The 23230-nt window shown below is 40.2% G+C and overlaps 1 protein-coding gene across 1 annotated transcript in view; it reads left to right on the plus strand.

The window, feature by feature from the left end:
• LOC126379139 (P protein-like) overlaps positions 1-22050 on the plus strand; it is a 30345-nt gene extending 8295 nt beyond the window's left edge. The window contains exons 4-18 of the mRNA XM_050027779.1: positions 928-1081; positions 2016-2052; positions 2650-2785; positions 3535-3692; positions 4565-4807; positions 5498-5701; positions 7165-7280; positions 8256-8394; positions 9664-9799; positions 10409-10611; positions 11293-11386; positions 12928-13070; positions 14172-14282; positions 15271-15418; positions 15704-22050. Coding sequence (XP_049883736.1) covers positions 928-1081; positions 2016-2052; positions 2650-2785; positions 3535-3692; positions 4565-4807; positions 5498-5701; positions 7165-7280; positions 8256-8394; positions 9664-9799; positions 10409-10611; positions 11293-11386; positions 12928-13070; positions 14172-14282; positions 15271-15418; positions 15704-15882 — 2201 coding nt within the window. The 3' untranslated portion in view covers positions 15883-22050. The remainder of the gene's footprint in view (positions 1-927; positions 1082-2015; positions 2053-2649; positions 2786-3534; positions 3693-4564; positions 4808-5497; positions 5702-7164; positions 7281-8255; positions 8395-9663; positions 9800-10408; positions 10612-11292; positions 11387-12927; positions 13071-14171; positions 14283-15270; positions 15419-15703) is intronic.
• The last annotated feature ends 1180 nt before the right edge of the window (positions 22051-23230 follow it).

Here is a 23230-nt window from a genome sequence, read left to right on the forward strand (position 1 = left end):
GTGAGGTGGAATACCAGCCTCATCAACCTTGGTGTCAGGGTTATGATTGAGTCGTCATAACACAGGCAGCAGTGATTTGGGTTGTCAAAAAGTGAATTCAATCAATCTTTTTTTGGCATCTTCTTAAATATACAGGGTGTTAGTGACATCGTAACGAATACTCAGGGGGATGATTTAGACCATGATTCTGAGTTAATATCAGGTCGAAATTTTCGTCGCAAAATTCATGATTTTTTTTTAGTTTTTTTAAATTATTTTCAATTCTATACTTTTGCGATGGAAAATTCCACTTGATATTAACTCAGAATAATCAGCTGAATCATCCCCCTCAGTATTCGTTACGATGTCACTTACACCCCACACAAGTACATACAGTAGCCATACAAGTAGGTATGGGTATTAGTGACAACGTAACGAATACTGAGGGGGATGGTTCAGACCATGATTCTGAGTTGATATCAAGTGGAATTTTCGGTCTAAATATTCATGAAAATTTTTGTGTCTTTTTTAATTATTTTTCGTTCCATACTTTTGCGACGGAAAATCCCACTTGATATCATCTCAGAATCATGGCCTCAATCACCCCTCAAAGTTTTCGTTACGATGTCACTAACACCCTGTATAAAAGGAGAAACTGACTCGCCGACTGACATATCAACGCACAGCTTAAACACTAAACGTAGGCACTTGATATTTGGAAGGGACGTAGCTTAGGTACCGTAGAGGTGCACTAAGAAAGGAATTCCCGAAATTCCTACAGGAACGGGAATTAGCGGGAAAATCCTTTTGTATGAAAAATCTAAACCACATATGTTAGACGCTTGAAATTTGGCATGCACTACCACACATACAAAGATCTCTCTTTTATAAAACGCCACGCGGACGAAGTCGCGGGCAAAAGCTAGTTATGTATGAATGTATTTACAGGTAAACTAGATCTTCCTCAAGACAAGAAGCCGGAGATAACCAAAAGACTGCCACTAGTGAAATCAGCACCAGTATTAGAAGGAAACCACGTAGAAGATGAGGTCTGCGATGGAGACAGCAAAGAGATTGAGAAGGAGACCAGAGAAGAGAAGATGTAAGTAGATAGGACAGCCTCCGTGGTCTAGTGGTTAGAGCGTTAGGCTCACGATCTGGAGGTCCGGGTTCGATTCCCGATGGGGACATTGTCGAAATCACTTTGTGAGACTGTCCTTTGTTTGGTAAGGACTTTTCAGGCTTGAATCACCTGATTGTCCGAAAAAGTAAGATGATTCCGTGCTTCGGAGGGCACGTTAAGCCGTTGGTCCCGGCTATTAGCCGTAAAAACACTTCCACCAACCCGCCTTGGAGCAGCGTGGTGGAGTATGCTCCTTACCCCCTCCGATTGATTGAGGGGAGGCCTGTGCCCAGCAGTGGGACGTAAATAGGCTGTTTATGTAAGTAGATAGGACTCAAGAGATGCCACTGTTAGGTATTTTCCCTAGCGTTATCCTGTTTCCACAGGGTCCGCTTACCTAACCTGCAGATTTGACAGGACCGGTATTTACAGACCGACTCGTCTGACTTTCCAACCCGCGAAGGCAAAACCAGCCCAATACAGGTTAGGTCACATACCTCCGAACCCCATATCTCGGGTAAGTATGCGTGTTTCCTCACGATGTTTTCCTTCACCGTGATTTTGAGTTATCAAGTGGGTTTTTTCTTCGTAAAATTAATGTGTTTTGTGTTTTTTAATTATTTATTTATTTGTACACAATAAAACAGACACAAGGAACATACAAAGAAAACATATAGTACAAGTAAGCTTATCTCTAAACAAAGTGATTTATTCCAGAAACAATAATAGTATTTTTTTTATAGTAATAGTGATAGTAGTAGTATAATATAGTTTAATTATTTTAAATTCTATACTTTTACGATGGGAAATTCCACTTCATTTTAATTCATAATCATGAGCGGAATCATTCCCCTCAGTATTCATTACGATGTTAAGACCCTGTAGGTTTAATAATTCCTTTATGTTTTTTTAGCACGGATATACCAACAGTCAAGAGCAACCAATCAAGGGTAAGACTTTATAAATTATACCTAGGTCCTAAATAAATTACTAAATGTTAATTTCATTACTTCTACAAGTCTAAAACTAATAAATTGATTTCCTTTTTCTATCATACCTTCATGATAACATTGCCTTTAACCGAGCACAAATGCTGGAAACCTCGTGATATTAATTATCTATGATCACATACTTTTTTTTGGTCGTAACTTATTGTAGATTTGCCGCAGATGGCATTAACTACTTGGCAGGGGGAATGGGGAGCGCTGAAGGCTCTCACCCGGTACAACGTTTAAGACAACAGGCCTGAGGGTGCCCAGTTGGGCGCGAACCTCGGCTCAGGGCGTCGTCTGAGAGGAAAAATATTTGAAAGAATTAATCGACCTTAGTGGGTCGTATAACTCAGAATCATGGTCTGAATCATCCCCCTCAGTATTCAGTACGATGTCACTAACACCCTGTATATCTATGTAACGTTATTTATTTAAATAACAATTTATGACCGATCGTCGTGGAAATCCTTGGGGGAGGCCTATGCCCAGCAGCGGGCGTCGTAGTCGTACGGCTGATAATGATGATGATGATGAACAATTTATGATTTTTTTCAGCTATCACAAGGTCGGTACTACACCAAGATGACCTTACTGCTAGGCTGCTGGCTGTTCTTCACCGTCGTTTTCCTCATTTACAACGAGAAGGATGTCGTCGTGAAGAACACTGCTTTGGCTCCCAAGGAAACCAACAGTAAGTGAATTATCTGCTGTAAAGTAGTGGGTACGGTCACGAGCATTAATATGTATACACTTTGATACCATGTCACGTTAACTTTTTTGACATATATGTAAGTCTCACTAAATGTCAAATATGTTAGTGCGACAGAGTCCTAAAGTGGGTACATTATATTGCTCATGACTGTACGTGAAAGGAACAAACATTGAATACGATATCATTCATTATACTTTTACCATTTTCACTAATTACGCATTTTTTTAATTTTTAATAATTATTACCGGTCATTTTCTTACTTGTCCCCATTGGGGTGGTCAGAAGTACATGCATCGCAAGATGAACTAAGTACCCACACCTCATCGAGCTTTCTGTTTGAAAGAAAGACAAAAACATTATTTTTTTTCTTTTTTTTCACCTATATTTGACATTGTTAGTTTTAATATGGTTTTTATTCATTAGTTTTATATTTTATTTATAAGGCTGTTTATATAATATTCTTTATTACACTTAACAACTAGTTACATCACAAACATGAAATGGACGTTTACAAGGGAGGACTTATCTCTAAGAGAGATCTCTTTCAGCCAACCCACAGGTAGTAAAAGAATATCTGCGGGAAAATAAAAAGAGGTGCAATATATGAAATAAATTATAATAATTATATCTATATATAAAACCGTTTAAAAATAACAATAACTATTATGTATTTATATATATGTATTGCCGTATCTCAAAAAATAAAAGTGTTTTTTTTTTGTCATCAGACTACACCTTATCACTATCACAGATAGACCAGTCCATACGAGTGAAGGTGTCTGGACCGTTTCTATCTGATCACCGGGAGATGGTCCACAACTCCACTGAACTGGATAAACTCCACAAGATGAAGGTCTGGGTGGAGAACAGTGGAGAACTTCAAGAGGTATGTTAGTTTTAACGGCCTCCGTGGTCCAGTTGAGCGTTGGACTCACGATCCGGAGGTCCCGGATCGAATCCCGGTGGGGACATTTAAAAAATCACTTTGTGATCCCTAGTTTGGTTAGGACATTACAGGCTGATCACCTGATTGTCCGAAAGTATGATGATCCGTGATTCGGAAGGCACGTTAAGCCGTTGGTCCCGGTTACTACTTACTGACGTAAGCTACTTACTTACACACCTCTACACTCTCATAAACTTCTTCTTCTATCGTGTGGGTTGTCAGGTGAATTACCAACCCAATCAACCCTGGTGTCAGGTTTATTGAGCCGCCAAATTCCCCTGACAGGGTTCATGTAAACTCGTGAGTTTATGTCATAGAATAAGGAATAAATACTACGTACAGGACGGCAACTCTCCGCTCCCCACCAGCGGCTGAGCTAGGTTTACCTCACCCCCTCGGTCTTACTTTAGTCTTCAATCGTATGGTTTTTTTTAAAGAACGTCTAGGTCCCTGTGCCGAGGTTTTTCTTGCAGCTTCTTTTCCCCGGCTATACAGGTTGTGAGAAGCTGCAGTAGTTTTAGGCGGATGAGACGTTCGTTATGTAAAAATTGACGATTCAAAGTGTAACTATTGTTACCTACTGAATAAAGATATTTTTAAATTTGTCAGACGTCACAGACACAGATGCGCGTGTACGATAACGTCAATGTGTAGTGTCTGTGTGAAACGAGGTTTTTTGTATGAAGTGTCCGGGGTGTGCTTTAGTGAGAGCTTTCAGCGCTGCCCATTTGTCCGGCCAAGTTGTTAATGTCATCTGCGGCAAATCTACAATAAGTCAAGAAAAAAAAGTTTTATGTTTGTTTTTCACTCAGGCTTCTCCACCGTGGACGCTGTACCTCCAAAGCGACCTGGACTTCAACGCTGGAGTGCCGCGCTCCACCACATTCAAGCTACCAGCATCAAACGGAAGCATATACTCCATTATATTCAACTCCACATCCCCACAGACTATACCCTTCACTTTTAGTTACATGTTGAATCCGCTAGAGGTCAGTACTGGCGTGATCTATGCTCTAATACTGCTAACTGGACTCTACATTCTCATTGTGTTTGAGGTAAGTAAGAAAAATACTTCTTAATTAAAGCACATAATAACGGGTTCTTACCGCGTTTAAATGGGAATATGAGAGTGAGTTTGGTGCGAGTTCAGATGGTTCCGAACATTCCGATATCAAAAATATAAACAAGCGGCAAAGAAAGAAGGTAGACAGATATGTCTACCCGTAGAAAATTATGGATCTACCTACTCCACTCCAATCTCATCAGTCATCCCGTGATCATGGCACTTGCAACAGTGTCGAAATATCGGGAGTCTCATATCCCCATTTAAACGCGGTAAGAACCCGTTATTATGTGTTTTAATTATGATAATAACCACTTAAACCTAAATAATGTAAAATAACCTAAAACAATGTAAAATACTTCTTCATATAAAAATCTCTTTTTTTACAATGCAGCCTAAGTGTGAGCGAGATAGAGTGCTTTCTCTTACTCCTTTGCGGCTAACAGTCAGGTAAGGACTTTTCAGGCTTCAATCACCTGATTGTCCGAAAAAGTAAAATGATTCCATGCTTCGGAGGGCACGTTAAGCCGTTGATCCCGGCTATTAGCTGTAAAAACACCTCCACCAACCCGCATTGGAGCAGCGTGGTGGAGTATGCTCCATACCCCCTCCGGTTGATTGAGGGGAGGCCTGTGCTCAGCAGTGGGACGTATATAGGCTGTTTATGTATGTATGCTCCTAGGTGATAAACAGGACGATGGCAGCGATTATCACCTCGACGACCTCGCTGGCGGTGTTGTCAATGGCCGGGGAGCGCCCGCCCCTGGAGGAGCTGGTCTCCTGGCTGGACGCGGAGACGCTGCTACTGCTGTTCAGCATGATGTTGCTCGTCGCCATCATGGCGGAGACCGGGATATTTGACTTCCTTGCTGTCTACACTTTCCAGGTAAGGCCCACACACAAAAATCACTTTGTGATCCCTAGTTTGGTTAGGACATTACAGGCTGATCACCTGATTGTCCAAAAAGGTAAGGTGCTTCGGAAGGCACGTTAAGCCGTTGGTCCCGGTTACTACTTACGGATGTAAGTAAGTAGTCGTTACATGAGCCATCTCAGGGGCGGCTCAATAATAACCCTGACACCAGGGTCGATGGGGTTGGTAATTCACCTCAAAACACACACGATAGAAGAAGAAGAGTCGTTAAAAGGTAACATTTTTTTTTTGATGTGACTTATTGTAGATTTTCCGCCGATGGCATTAACTACTTGGCCGGACAAATGGGGAGGAGGAAGATGTTTTCACAAATAACCATGAAAATAATAGAACATATTTCATACTAAACAGGTCTAGGAAATTAACAGCAAACTTATAATTGACTTTGATAACCTCTCCTGATAGTACAGTGGACAAGGAATGTTATTATATCCACACTGACGTACATATATATGTATACATCATCACATCACTAATTAAAGAGCCACGCTCTTGTCGGTGTAGCATTCTCCTAACTCACCATGCTACTTTTTTAGGGAAAAATAGGGCAGTGGTTTCCCTCTTGCCTTCCACCCCGCAGTACTCTGTCTGACGCAAGTGGGATGGCGCCCAGAGTAGTCTATTTCAAAGCCATACTAGGATTCCTGTCCTCCGCCTCTGAATAGTACTGACAGTTACTGCTACCCTCTGTCGGGGACCAGGTTACAGTCCCTGTGACTTGCCCCTTCCGTCCTGCATTGCCACCGATGGCTTCCATCTTCGCCTCTGCAACCGTTGAGGTCTTCACCCGTATCCCTGGGCAAGGGTTCTACGTTATACCCCGTTGGTCATATATACATAAGCAGTCTATATACGTCCCACTGCTGAGGACAGGCCTCTTAACCAACCGGAAAGGATATCCATACTATTAAAAATGCGAAAGTAGGTAACTCTGTGTGTATGTTACTTTTTAACCGAAAGACGTAATATACGATCCCGACGACCTAATTACTCTAGCCATAGAGGCGGCAAATCAGCTCGCGACACCAAACACTTCAGGACCACGATACCGACCCCGCCAGCGTGGTCGACGATTTCCCTCAATCAGCGCTTATCGCTATCGACCCACTAAGATCGATTAATTCTTTAAAATATACGTATTCTTCCTCTCAGACGACGCCCTGAACCAAGGTTCGCGCCCAACTGGGCACCCTTAGGCCTGTTGTCTTAACCGTTGTACCGGGTGAGAGCCTTCAGCGCTCCCCATTTGTCCGGCCAAGTAGTTAATGCCATCTGCGGCAAATCTACAATAAGTCAAATCAAATCAAATCAAACTGGTTCAAAACTACCCAATTGTATGTTGCACTTAAATTGAATATAAAATTGTGTTTATTTTTGAGGTGACTTATAAAATGATTCTTTGTTATTTGCTTCAGGTAACCAAAGGCAAGCTGTGGCCTCTCATCTTTCTACTATGTGGCATCACAGCAGTCCTGTCCACCTTCCTGGATAATGTCACCACTGTCCTGCTGATGTCCCCGGTCACCATCAGGTAATCAATTCTGTGGGTACCCAACTAGTTGACCAGCTAATTCCGCCCATACAACACGCCATCTGTGTTGTATGGGCGGACTTTTTTTATCACACAATCTTATCACACAACGTGTGATAAGGTACAAAAGTCCAATCAGTTCCTTCATAAAAAGCCTATATACGTTCCACTGTACTTGAGGAGCTCGGTGGCGCAGCGGTTAACGCGCTCGGTCTGCGATTGTTGAAGTAAAGCAACTTTCGCGGAGGCCGGTCATAGGATGGGTGACCACAAAAAAAAAGTTTTCATCTCGAGCTCCTCCGTGCTTCGGAAGGCACGTTAAGCCGTTGGTCCCGGCTGCATTAGCAGTCGTTAATAACCATCAATCCGCACTGGGCCCGCGTGATGGTTTAAGGCCCGATCTCCCTATCCATCCATAGGGAAGGCCCGTGACCCAGCAGTGGGGACGTTAATGGGCTGATGATGATGATACGTTCCACTGCTGGGCAAAGGTCTACCCTCAATCAACCGGAGGGGGTATGGAGCATACTCCACCACGAAGCTCCGCTGCGGGTTGGTGGAGGTGTTTGAACTGAAAATAATAACACTAAAATTTTCATGAAGTTTCTGTCAGGAAATTCCACTTAATATCTACTCAGAATCATGGTCTGAGTCATCCCAATCCCTTTTAATACTCGTTACTACTGTGTTCGTTACTGTTGTGCTTTTCTGTATATGTTGTCCTTATCTCTGTATTTTGTGTCCATTGTGCTCAATAAAGTATTTTATCTATCTATCTATCTACGGTGTCACTAACACCCATATCTACTTGTATGGCTTCCGATTCTGCAGACCATGATTCTGAGTTAATATCAAGTGTAATCCACTTCAGAATCATGGTCTGAATCATCCCCCTTAGTATTCGTTACAATGTCACTTACACCCTGTATAATTTTTAGTTATAGAGTGAACGTGTTAAAACATGTTTTCTTTCAGATTATGCGAAGTGATGGACCTAAACCCGGTCCCCATTCTGATGTTCATGGCAATCTACAGTAACATCGGAGGCACTGCCACCCCTGTTGGGGACCCCCCCTGCGTGATAGTGGCTTCCAACAAAGCTATACAGGAAGCAGTGAGTTCCTTTTTTATTTACTATTATGAGGCGTGACCTAAGCTGTATTGGGCTGGTTTTCCCTTCGCGGGTTGGAAACCTGTCGACCTGTCAAATTTTCAGGTTACGTAAGCGGACCCTGAGAAAAACGGGAAAATGCTAGGGAGATGATGATTAGGTGGTCCAGCCAAGTAGTTAATGGCATCTGCGGAAAATCTACAATAAGTCACGTCAAAAAAAAAAGAATATTTTAGTGTGCTTAATTTATTTTTTTTGTGTTTTTATCTTGCGATCACTCTCATTGACTATAAACAGATGAGTTGGGTTTATATGGCATGGAGGAAGCTACTCCCAGCGAAGTCGGTCCTTTCTTTGAAGTAGTCATTCGATCTGACTGTCCTTATCGAAAATGTCTAGTTTCTTTTTTAGACGACGTATGGTTTCTGCAATAGTTAGTTGCCCCGCAAGCTGAGCCCATTAACGTCCCCACTGCTGGGGCACGGGTCTTCCCTATGGATGGATAGGGAGATCGGGCCTTAAACCATCACGCGGGCCCAGTGCGGATTGATGGTTATTAACGACTGCTAATGCAGCCGGGACCAACGGCTTAACGTGCCTTCCGAAACATGGAGGAGCTCGAGATGAAAACTTTTTTTCTTTGTGGTCACCCATCCTATGACCGGCCTTTTTTTTTAACGTTGGGAAATGCATTACGCATACCACGCCGCCTGGGGGGGGGACGTGGTTATGTGAGACTCCCCGGGTGTCGCCACCCGGTATACCCACTAAAACCCAACGGTGTTCCTCCTTGCCGCCGTGTGGCGGGGATACGGGAACGCAATTGCACACAACCGCGTCCCCGCCGGCGGATGCCCTTTGGGGCCCAGCGCCCATGGGAGCGCGTCAAGCGCCTCCCCCTCCGCCGAGGGCTGCCCGGAACACTTGGGGAGCCCTACAGCACGAGACCTATGTTGTGGACGGCGGTCCCCCGACCACCGTCCACAGGTCCCCGTCAAGGCGGCGCTTGGTCGATTTCAAGGCGGCGCTTGGTCGATTATCCTATGACCGGCCTTTGCGAAAGTTGCTTTACTTCAACAATCGCAGACCGAGCGCGTTAACCGCTGCGCCACCGAGCTCCATTTTGTGCTTAAATAATGATTATTTAAATAAACCAGTTCCAAATTACGCAGTTTTATTAAGTATTATTAAGGAATTTGACGCATCCTGTTACCCATGGCAGCGAAAGGTCAGCTCGGTTCTCCGTCATTCCGTCATATTTGTTTTTCGCAGGGTATAAATTTTACGACGTTCACAGCACACATGTCGCTTGGCATCTTGTTGGTGTTCGTTCAGGCCACACTCCAGTTCCGGTTCATGTTCCGAGACACTAACAAGTTGAGGTTGAACGAGCCTAGAGACGTCCAAGGTAGGTTCTACAAATATAATTATTATCTTATCGTGTAGGTTGTGAGGTGGAATACCACCCTCATCAACCATGGTGTCAGGGTTATGATCGAGCCGCCAAAGGCCCTTGACATGACTCGTGTAACGATTACTCACTTACATCAGTAAATAGTAACCTGGACCAACGGCTTAACGTGCCTTCCGAAACACGGATCATTTTACTAAAACATATCATAGAATGAGGAGCTCGGTGGCGCAGCGGTAAACGCGCTCGGTCTTCGATTGTTGAAGTTAAGCAACTTTCGCAACGGCCGGTCATAGGATGGGTGACCACAAAAATTAAAGTTTTCATCTCGAGCTCCTCCGTACTTCTGAAGGCACGTTAAGCCGTTGGTCCCGGCTGCATTAGCAGTCGTTAATAACCATCAATCCGCACTGGGCCCGCGTGATGGTTTAAGGCCCGATCTCCCTATCCATTGGAAGGCCCGTGCCCCAGCAGTGGGGACGTTAATGGGCTGATGATGTGGTGATAAGTTACACATTATATAAGATACGCTGACACATTAGGTATAACCTGTAATGATAGTTGTAAGATTGAATAAAGAAATAAATAAATAAACTTTTTCCGAAGATCTCCGCAACCAGATATCGATATGGCGTCGCGCGGCAGACTCGCTGCCCGGCTTGAGCGCGGACGTGGCGGTGGTGAAGGAGCGGCTTGAGAGGAAGATCAGCAAGCTGCAGGCCAGGCTGCAGACCCTCATCCGGGAAACCAGCGGCCGAGCCTGCCCCAGCCAACTGTATACCAGCACGCTACTGGTGCTCAAGGGAAAGGTAATATTACAATTTATTTTTTATGACGTGACTTATTGTAGATTTGCCGCAGATGGCATTAACTACTTGGCCGGACAAATCAAATCAAATCAAATACACTTTATTGCACAAAACTTAAATTTCAACAATCAGACATAACACGTGAATACAGTACAATTTGGGCGGCCTTATTGCTCTAGAGCAATTTCTTCCAGGCAACCACCAAAAGGAAACAAAAATTTACAAACAACTTGGATGCGGGTTGGTGCAATAAAAAATAAATTAAATACCTAAAAGTAAAACTAAAGTTAATATAAAAAAATCAAACAAATGAAAAATCAATCAAAAATCAGTCAAATGGGGAACGCTGAAGGCTCTCACCCGGTACAACGTTTAAGACAACAGGCCTGAGGGTGCCCAGTTGGGCGCGAACCTCGGCTCAGGGCGTCGTCTGAGAGGAAAAATATTTGAAAGAATTAATCGACCAGGGTCAGGTTGAATCGAATCGGGTCGATAGCGATAAGCGCTGATTGAGGAAAATCGTCGACCACGCCGGCGTGACCGGTATCGGGGTCCTGAAGTGTTTTATGTCGCAAGCTCATTGGCTGCCTCTTGTGATATGTCCCCACCGGGTTTTCGAACCCGGGACCCGCTCCACCACTGGACCACGGAGGCCGTAAAAATATAACGTTAATGTTTCAGTACAAGATACGAGACAAGGTTCTGCTGGCGAAGGCTGCAGTGGCCATTACCTTTGTGGTCGTCATTTTCTTCATGCACTCCATACCTGAACTTAGTAAGTAAAATATTTTATTTTTTTATTTAGGTAAGTCATCATCATCAGCCCATTAACGTCCCCACTGCTGGGGCACGGGCCTTTCCTATGGATGGATAGGGAGATCGGGCCTTAAACCATCACGCGCGCCCAGTGCGGATTGATGGTTATTAACGACTGCTAATGCAGCCGGGACCAACGGCTTAACGTGCCTTCCGAAGCACGGAGGAGCTCGGGATGATAATTTTTTTTCTTGTGGTGGATTTAGGTAAGTACTTATATTTTTTTTCATGCATACAGGGTGTTAGTGACATCGTAACGAAAACTTTGGATGATGATTGAAACGTCAGCGTCAAAACCACAATACAATACAATACAAATATACTTTATTGCACCAGAATAAAAAGAAATAATTACAAAAAGATTCTTAACTAAGTAAATGGCAAATGGCGGCCTTATCGCTTAAAGCGCCACCACCACCACCTTTTTTTTTTTTGACGTGACTTATTGTAGATTTGCCGCAGATGGCATTAACTACTTGGCCGGACAAATGGGGAGCGCTGAAGGCTCTCACCCGGTACAACGTTTAAGACAACAGGCCTGAGGGTGCCCAGTTGGGCGCGAACCTCGGCTCAGGGGGTCGTCTGAGAGGAAAAATATTTGAAAGAATTAATCGACCCTAGTGGGTCGATAGCGATAAGCGCTGAATGAGGGAAATCGTCGACCACGCCGGCGGGGTCAGTATCGGGGACCTGAAGTGTTTGGTGTCCACCACCACCACCACTAACCACTGGACCAAGTGGGATATGTTATGTCAGGTTTTTAGAAAAAAAAAAGCTTTTTTTAAAGGCTATGTATTTAAAAAAAGCATTTAGCACATCTTATAGAACATTAGGACTATCTCCCATAGCAATTCATTTTGGTGAACAGTAAATTGTATTAAAGGTTTTTATTTTTCATCGTCATCAATTTAAGAGCCACGCTCTACTACTACCAATGTAAGTGTAAGGTACTACCAATTTAATTATAATACTAATGTATTTTTAATGTGATTCAAGTGCAATAAAGAGTTTTTGTATTGTATTGTATTGTAAGAGCCACGCTCTTGTCGGTGTAGCATTCTCCTAACTCACCATGCTACTTTTTAGGGAAAAATTGGGCAATGGTTTCCCTCTTGCCTTCCGCCCCGCAGTACTCTGTCTGACGCGAGTGGGATGGCGCCCAGAGTAGTATTACAAAGCCGTACTAGGACTCCTGTCCTCCGCCTCTGAATAGTACTGACAGTTACTGCTGCCCTCTGTCAGGTTTTATTCAAAACCACAATATTGGGTATTGGGGTTTCAGGTTTTTCAGGTTTTATTTTTACTTAATAAAAAAAAATATTTGCTCATTCTGGGACACCCTGTATAAGACTTAATTTTAGTAATTGTGATAATGTTTTATATTATGATGTAGTAGTACTTAATAAATAAATAAGCTCCAAAGAAATCTTTCGTTTTGACGTTTCGTAAAAAGCATCTCATTTGACTAGGTTGCCAAGTAGCCTATTGTGGTGATTACAGACAGAGTGTCCCTGGGATGGACGGCTCTGCTGGGCGCCATGCTGCTGCTGATCCTCGCTGACCGCGAAGACCTGGAGCCGATACTGCACCGCGTCGAGTGGTCTACGTTACTCTTCTTTGCGGCGCTGTTCGTGCTTATGGAGGTACGCAGCCATTGTTTTTAAAGAGAGAGAGAGAAAGGAAGAGAGATAAAGAGAGAGAGAGAAGAGAGAGATAAGTAAAAATATGACCATTTCATGAAATGGTCGAACACCATTTTGCGAATGTAATATTTTGAGAATATAATATTAAGAGAACGAAGGTATGAAACGATCAATTCTATACTATATTTAATATAATAATACTACTTATATTAAATAATACTATATTTTAAAAATATAAGTGCAATAATATTGTTAATATTGTTGTTATTGTGTCAAGGTAGACAGAACTTTTGTTGGTATGATAAATAGTGTGAAACATCCTTTGTGTATTGTACAATGCATTGAACTTAGGAAAAGTAAAATTACGAACTTCGCAAGATTCTTTCGCTTTGCATTTCTGTGGCAGTTGTGAAACAAAATTTGATAAATAATGATATTGTTAAAAATATGATAAATATAAATTGTATCGCTGACTAATAATTAAGTATGTTGTCCTCTCTACCAGTTGCAGTGCCCTTACCATGTTGATACTATAACACTTACTTCTGTATTTTTATAACACCACAATGGACCCGGACGGACACATGGTCGCTATAAAACATTTCTAATTCTACGATCTGGCCACGACATATTTACAACACGGTTCCCCTTCTTTCCCACCGCACTACCAAGCCGCACTACCAGTTGTGCCGTGGGGAATATTTATTCCCTTCTGCACTACCAGCCAGTAGTGTCGTAGGGAATTTAGAATTTCAAAACACCCTTATTCCCTTCAACACTACTCTATTAATTTACTAATAATACCAATGCGTGGATGAGAAACGAATATAATATTACTTCTTTGAAATCATTTCAGTCTCCTTGTATTTTCGTTTTTGACAGAATCTTTTTAGATCAACCAGGTGCTGTAGAAAATAAAAAATAAGAAGACTGACACTGATCGCACTGACATAATATTTCGGACGCTGTTTTTAGAAAAACTCTTTAGCGCATGTGAATTTATTTTTTCAATCAATCAATAATACTTTATTGCACAACGACATATAGGATTGGATTTTTTATAGGATGTCAGTGTTTTGAACCTCCTTGGTATTCCTCCAGGCTCTATCAAAACTTGGCCTGATCCTGTACGTCGGAGGTCTGATGGAGCAGCTTATCATGAAGGTGGATGAGAGTTCCAGGCTAGCTGTGGCCATCGTGCTTACACTGTGGGTGAGTCATCACCTCCATAGTTATCCTGTCTCCACAGGATCCGCTTACCTAACCTGAGGATTTGACAGGTCCGTTTTAAAAAAATATACCAAACCCAGAAATGCATAAGTATTTGATTATTTCACCCGATTCATTCTACTGCTCCGAAAGGTGTTTAGTTGATCTTATGCCTTACCCTTCGGGGAAAACCAATCATCTAAGAAAGCAATATTGCTATTTGACATTTGTTTGCATTGCACTTTATAATACAATATGCGCAAAAGTCAAATTGCAATATTGCTTTCATAAAAGCAAATACACTTCTCATCAAAAAAATCGAAACACCTTGCAAGTTTACGTTTTGTCAGGATTATCAGAAAAATGTGTACATTTAGGAATAAATGTTAAATGTCGTTTAATAGTGAGTAATATGAGCTTATCAAATCTTAATGTTAATGTTCTAAATTTAAATGAATTTTTCATAGGTTTCGTATTTTGTTAAATGAGTCATTTTTATTCCGTATGGAGTATAAAGGAAATGGATAAAACAACACACGTAAATGAAAAAAAAAGCTAAAAAACGTTTATTTAATAACTTGTATTCCCTCCCCGAGCTCTAATTACTGCTTCCATACGGTTCTTCATCGATCGGATGAGAGTCACGATCACATGCTGTGGTATATTGTCCCATTCCTCTTGGATTGCATCTTGCAGCCGGCTAAGTGTTTCTGGGGCAGGATCTCTTGCTCGAATTCGTCTCTTTAATTCATCCCACAGATGTTCAATGGGATTCATGTCCGGGCTTCTTGCTGGCCATTCCATAATAGAGATATCGACTTCGTTAAGATAATCTCGTACGACGCCCGCGGTGTGAGCCCTAGCATTGTCGTGCATGAATATGAAGCCGTTGTTTCGATTTTTTTGATGAGAAGTGTATATTAATAATTTCTGTGAAAAATGTTTTCTCTTCCTCTCTCTCTCATTTCTCTTATCTTATCTTCTCCATCAGGTATCAGGTGTTATCTCAGCATTCGTCGACAACATCCCGCTAACGACGATGATGGTGCGAGTGGTGGTATCGATGGGCACCAACCCCAATTTGAACCTTCCGATGGGGCCGCTGGTGTGGGCGCTGCTGTTCGGGGCTTGTCTTGGAGGTAAGGCATACATACATCAGGTTCCAGGTTAGGTGACTTGTCCTTTCCATCCTGCATTGCTGTACCGATGGCTCCCATCTCCACCTCTGCAACCGTTGAGGTCTTCACCCGTTATACCCCGCGCAACGCGACAATAACAATATTAAATTTACTTAAATAACAAAAATAATCTAAGAATATAAATAAAAAAAAAGATCTCCCTTAGCGTAATGCCAAAATTAATTATTATGCATACTATTCTCACTCTCTACTATTCTCTACTACTAATATTCATTTCTTCACCAGGTAACGGTACACTAATCGGCGCGAGCGCAAACGTAGTGTGCGCCGGAGTGGCTGAACAGCACGGCTACAAGTTTACCTTCACGCAGTTCTTCAAAACAGGGTTCCCAGTGATGGTGGGCCATCTAGTGGTTGGGACTGTGTATTTGTTGGTCTGCCATTGTGTCTTTGCTTGGCATTGAAAGGAGGAAAAAAAGATGGGAAAAGAGAGAGAGTAGAAAATTCTTACTAGGCCGAAACCTGGCGTAATTTTACGAAATTAAGCCCGAAGCCAAGACGAGAACGAGGGGGGGGGTGAGGTAAACCTAGCTCAGCCGCTGGTGGGGAGCGGAGAGTTGCCGTTATATATGTTGTATTTTGTATTATTCCTTAATCTAAGTTATAGTGTAAATAGATCATCATCATCATCACCAGCCCATTAACGTCCCCACTGCTGGGGCACGGGCCTTCCCTATGGATGGATAGGGAGATCGGGCCTTAAACCACCACGCGGGCCCAGTGCGGATTGGTGGTTATTAACGACTGCTAATGCAGCCGGGACCAACGGCTTAACGTGCCTTCCGAAGCACGGAGGAGTTCGAGATGAAAACTTTTTTTTTTGTAGTCACCCATCCTATGACCGGCCTTTGCGAAAGTTGCTTAACTTCAACAATCGCAGACCGAGCGCGTTAACCGCTGCGCCACCGAGCTCCTCTCTGTGTAAATAGATAGATAGATAAAATACTTTATTGAGCACAATGGACACAAAATACAGAGATAAGGACAACATATACAGAAAAGCACAACAGGCGGCCTTATTGCTCATGCAGCAAATACTAAAGTAATATTATAAATACTTAAATAATATTGTAATAATGAATAAGTACACATTTATTGCACTGTCACACCAAGTAGCAACCGATTGTATTAAAAGAGAATTGTAGATATCTTGAAGGCAAGTAGACTAAATCAAGCCCTTGTCTTGTATAAGTCTTATATGTCTCCAAGATATCCCTCAAGATATCTTGAAGACACAGTTTAGTAAAAGTGGGCACATACTTTAACTCTTATACAAGACAGACTTAAGACAACGCTAAGTCAGACTTAAACCCTACTTTAGACAATGTTCTTGCGTATTCTAAACTTAGAATTCTTGTAGTATCACTTAATACCAAGAATGTATACTTGAAGATATCTACAATACTTAGTTAAGACTATAGGATTGAATTGCACTGAGTCAATTGTAACTTAACGAAGTAAAACTTCAGGTCATACTTAAAACGATTTTTACTTCACGCGTCTTTATTTTAGAATATAATGGCGAACATTTACATTAACACAAGAAATGAAGTCTGTAAGAAAATGGCGACTAAAATACTAGTTGTTATTTTAACAAAAGGTTATTCCGCCGTTTCACATACAGGAAATTATAAACGCATGATTGTTTCTCGTGTAAAATCGATAGAAAGTGTTAAAAAACAGAAGGGCCTTGAATATACCAGAAAAATAATAATAAAATTTGTATTGATTATTCAGCAAATAAAAAAAATGGTGACATATGGTACAGAGAAATTCATTTTCTATTAATATGTGACAGCTGAACGCAGTAATTGTTACTACAACAGAAATATTATATTAATTTACTTCAGTTTTTGACGATAATATTGTCAGAAAAAATTACTTGTTTTCTTCCTGTAAGTGCAAAATGGCGTTAAGTAATATTTTTCTAAATGAAGTAAGACTTTAGAAACAATTGATTTCGTAAGAATCAGTTTAGAAAAGTAAAGTCAAGTTGCACTTCATCAAGTACTAGTTAAGATAAATTTTACTTCAATTGTCTAGGAGTATACCCACTTAAGACAAAAAGTATTTAGTGAATTCCTACTTAAAACTCTTATATCTAAAGTTATCCTCTATTTTGATTTAGTGAAGTAATGTCGTAAAATCATGTTTGTTTATTTTGTGCCAGAGTTAGCTATGTAACAAGTAACAATTAAAATCGAACAAGCTTTTAAAACGTATGGAAAGTATATTTGTTTAAGAGGTAAGTTTTTCGACTCGTGGAAGATAAACAATATTGTTATGCTAAGTTCTTACTTGGATAGGAATGTGATTTACTTAATTGTTTAATATTTATCAGAAATGGAACTAACAAACATAAACTCAATTTGCTAATGAGTCTCCGCGCATACATTCTCATAGGTTACCTACATGGTTCGCTGACGCAAAGTAGGTACGATCACCGCGCTTCTAATTGCCAACGGAAACAATGTGATTATTGTAAAAATTTACGAGTATAGTATACGAATATTGTATATACGAAGAACCCTTGCAATTTGATTAACGTCGTGTGTGTGCGCGGTAGTTTCTAATCCCACCAAAAACATTATTGTTAATAAAGGCGGCCAAATTCCCGATGACTTTTATCAAGCTAAAAACATATTGGAATCGAATCTAATGCTCACTTTAAATGCATTTAACCATACACAAAACTTAAAATATATTTATGATTGTGAATAAAGCTTAGTTAAAAATAGGTACATTTTTAAAATTATTAAAAGAAATAATGAAAGAAGAAAGAAAAGTATCTAGACACGCGGTAGCGTGTCAAGCCAAGTTCAAGAAATAGAACTGGCGAGCCGCACCGTGTGTAATATTACACGAACCATCTGGAGCCACTTTTGACCCCCTCATAAATCAAAAACTATTTCACATAAACGTATTAAATTTGGCCCATATATTGAGACTTGCAAGATACATATGTGTTCTAAATTTCATAAGCTTATCTCAAACGGTTATTTAGATATTAATATCCAAAAATCCTCATTTTTATCATTGACTGACTGACCTATAGATCAAAACTCTAACCCAGTTGCAGATGACCTAGAAAGTTAAAATTTGGTATGCAGATAGGTAATTAGATGAATACAAAGGAAAAAAAAAACTACCAACTTTTAAATAATTAGATTCTATTATGAACGCTTAACATAAATACTTAATTGTTTTAAGTTTACGCGGTTATTATCATAATTAAAGCACATAATAACGGGTTCTTACCGCGTTTACCAGGGTTGAACGTCAGCCAGCATTTCTTCCATATCTGAAGGGAGTTACTGATAAGATAGGAAATATTTTAAGTAAATATTTAATAAAAACTATATTTACTCCTTCAAAGAAAATTGCACAGAGTCTACGTTCCCCGAAAGACTGTTTTCCGTTTGAGAGCCCCGGCGTATACAAAATAGACTGTACTTGTGGTAGTTCGTACATCGGACAAACAAAACGGTCTATTTCTTGCCGGATTAAAGAACATATTAGTGCCATGAAGAAAAACGACGTGCAGAAATCTGCTATAGCTGAGCACGTACTGGAGTCGGGCCCTAACCACTGGATCGAGTTTAACAATCCACAAATATTATCGACAGAACGTCATTACATCCCCAGACTCGTAAAAGAGGCTATTGAAATCAGAAAACATAAAAATTTCAACAGGGAAGACGGGTTCAAGTTGTCGAGTATGTGGAATCCAGTAGTAGGTGTTGTAAAAAGCTTGAAACGGCCTAATGTGGTGAAAAAACGTGAGGACACAGTGAGTGCGGTTTGTCGTAGTGAGTTTCGTGCGAGTTCAGATGGTTCCGAACATTCCGGTATCAAAAACATAAACAAGCGGCAGAGAAAGAGGGTAGACAGATATGTCTGCCCGTAGAAAATTATGGATCTACCTACTCCACTCCAATCTCATCAGTCATCCCGTGATCATGGCACTTGCAACAGTGTCGAAATATCGGGAGTCTCATATCCCCATTTAAACGCGGTAAGAACCCGTTATTATGTGTTTTAATTATGATAATAACCACTTAAACCTAAATAATGTAAAATAACCTAAAACAATGTAAAATACTTCTTCATATAAAAATCTCTTTTTTTACAATGCAGCCTAAGTGTGAGCGAGATAGAGTGCTTTCTCTTACTCCTTTGCGGCTAACAGTCAGGTAAGGACTTTTCAGGCTTCAATCACCTGATTGTCCGAAAAAGTAAAATGATTCCATGCTTCGGAGGGCACGTTAAGCCGTTGATCCCGGCTATTAGCTGTAAAAACACCTCCACCAACCCGCATTGGAGCAGCGTGGTGGAGTATGCTCCATACCCCCTCCGGTTGATTGAGGGGAGGCCTGTGCTCAGCAGTGGGACGTATATAGGCTGTTTATGTATGTATGCTCCTAGGTGATAAACAGGACGATGGCAGCGATTATCACCTCGACGACCTCGCTGGCCATGGCACTTGCAACAGTGTCGAAATATCGGGAGTCTCATATCCCCATTTAAACGCGGTAAGAACCCGTTATTATGTGCTTTAATTATAAATACTTAATTAGTGCCTGTACCTAACTATAGATGTAAGAATCAGTAAGTAATCAAAACTCATGACAGCCGGTCTTTTTGTGGTAGGTATGTAGATTAACTTAACATAACATATCACGCCTATATGCCCTATCGGGGTAGGCAGAGCACTAAGTGATCATGGAACCACTTGATGCCACATTCGACAAGTACTATGAGGGTAGGTAAGCAAGTTGGAACATGTGTTTAGCGGTGATAGGTTGTCAGCTTTTCGCCCATGATACAACACAACTCTCATCCATTTTACTGGCATATTTTTTTTAAACTTAACGTGAGTCTTAAACAAGTTTAATAGGTATTCAAATGTTTTATTTTTATAAAGTCGACTTTTAGTTTTGAATTTGTCCTTTTAAAAGGACCCACGCGCTACGAGGATATGTACTTACCTACAAAAAGTAATGATATCCAATCAAAAACATAAATGTGAAATGAGAGCCAAGTTCAATATTATCGTTAGCAAAGTTTGTTAGTTACAAACAAACTCAATTTGCTAACGAGTCACCGCGCATACATTCTCATAGGTACATGGTTCGCTGACGCAAAGTTGGTACGATCACCGCGCTTCTAATTGCCAACGGATACAATGTGATTTTTGTAAAAATTAACGAGTATCCGTTGAATATTGTATACACGAAGAACCCTGCAATTTGATTAACGACGTGCGTGTGCACGGTAGTTTCTAATTCCACCAAAAACATTATTGTTAAAAATGGCGACCAAGTTCCCGATGACTTTATCAAGCTAAAAAAATATTGGAAGCGAATCTAATGCCCACTTTAAATGCATTTTACCATATACAAAACTAACACACACACATAGACGTTAACTCATTGATGTTGGATTAATTTAAAAATCATTTAATTATCATTTTGTATCTATGTGTAATTAGACTAAGTTTGTAATTATAAATAAAAATTTAACTATACAAAACTTAAAATAGATATGTTTTTGATTGTCAATGAAACTTTGTTAAAAATAGGTACATTTTTAAAATTATTAAAAGAAAGAATGAAAGAAGAAAGAAAAGTATTTATTTATTATTAGACTAATAGGTACCTACTTTTAAATTTGAACTTAGCAGGTTTTTAATATAAAACTCGATTTTTCATGATGTAGTGTTGCCGTGCGCTTAGACTAGGTTAGACTAGTTTAATCATTTTTGAGAAGATTTGTGCGAGACGTAGGTACCCGGGCTGCCACACGCTGTATCGGAATTGAAAAACAGGAACTTACGATTTTTTTGACAAAATTAAATGATTGTGTTATACTAATCGATAGAAAAAATTGATAGCAATGAAGAAGATATCGCATCGCTAACAAAAACAGTAGGATGTGCATTATCACAGGTTAATTTTCTGTATTTAATTTTCTGCCTTCGAAAACCACCAGATCTTTTTATTTTTTGAACTTCGTCCTAAGTATATCTAGGCAATTCATTTTTTACTTTACAAGACTAAACTGATACTTCAGTAAATCAATTTAGTATTAAGTGAGCCTTCAAATAATCTGAGTAAAGTAAAAATATACTTTTAGACTTAACAGTAGGCTGAGATAAGACTAAATAGTTTTGAGAATACTTAACTTGGTTTTGTGTATTCTAAATTATCTAAAGTAGGATTTGTTGAAAACTATATAGTATTAAAGAAGGAAAAGAATTTATGAAGTCCTAATAAGTCCTATTTGATTTGGATAAATCTCACTTTAGCTAAAGTTTAGACATATATGACTTAATCACAATTCTTGTTTGCTACTTGGGAACTTATTAGAAAATTATTTTGTATTAAATAAAAAATGGTTGACATAATAATAAAAATAATGTTATGATGGTTAAACACTTAAATACACTACACACTACACACACACTACACACACACACACACACACACACTACACACACACACACACACTACACTTACTTACTAGCATAGCTCTTAGTGGTATTTCCATAAATAAATTTTTTCTTTGTTTTTTTTTTTTTTTTTTTGACGTGACTTATTGTAGATTTGCCGCAGATGGCATTAACTACTTGGCCGGACAAATGGGGAGCGCTGAAGGCTCTCACCCGGTACAACGTTTAAGGCAACAGACCTGAGGGTGCCCAGTTGGGCGCGAACCTCGGCTCAGGGCGTCGTCTGAGAGGAAAAATATTTGAAAGAATTAATCGACCCTAGTGGGTCGATAGCGATAAGCGCTGAATGAGGGAAATCGTCGACCACGCCCGCGGGGTCGGTATCGGGGTCCTGAAGTGTTTGGTGTCGCGAGCTGATTGGCTGCCTCTATGGGCTTTTGGATAGTAAAAAGTAAAAATAATTACTAATGTTATGTATTTCACTTATACACTAGGATAGCACTTATAGTCCAACACAAAGGTAGGTAAGTACCTAAATAAATCAAACTCAAATTCTTAGGATAATAAAAATAGTTAATGACAGCACTTAAAAACATTTAAGCACTTTTAATTAATAGTTTTTCACTTACTTACTAGCAGAGCACTTTAGCACTTAGCGTATTGATCCAACATAAAAATAACTCGCACTCAAATTAAAAGGAAACAAACTTCTTAGAAAAAATAAGTAGAAACAAATATTGACTAAGTTTACTGACGAATATAACGACTATGGTCAAGACTGTTATATGTCAAATTGGTAATTCGTCAAGTCCCCTTTTCGACAAGTTATGAAATTTGCCAAACGCGCTATTTATATAATGACACGCGTTACCAACCGTTCTATACGTAGTATTGTTTCTTATTCTATGCCCATACCTAGGGTGGTATTAATAAACTAATCTCTCTTTGTACACACACACAAAGATTTGTTTAAGACATCAGGGGAGATCCATGGGCTAAATCTTAGTAATCCAAATAAACTAAGATAGGAGTTTACTCCTAGAACTACAATTTATTATAAAAATTGTCATTCTATGTGTGTGAGGACATATAACGCCATTCCGTCCCATATTAAAGAGCTACCCCATTTTAAGTTTCGATCCCAACTCAAAAAGTGGTTAAAGGTGAAGCAGTTTTATAGCTTAAGTGAGTTTTTCAGTTTATAAATAGGTTCTTTTTTTCTTTTTTTATATAGATAAGTATTTTTGTAATATTTTTCAGTACTTTATGTAAGTACTTAGTTATTATTGTATGTCACAACA

Source organism: Pectinophora gossypiella, chromosome 28, assembly GCF_024362695.1.
Source record: "Pectinophora gossypiella chromosome 28, ilPecGoss1.1, whole genome shotgun sequence".
NCBI classification, from domain to species: Eukaryota; Metazoa; Arthropoda; class Insecta; order Lepidoptera; family Gelechiidae; genus Pectinophora; species Pectinophora gossypiella.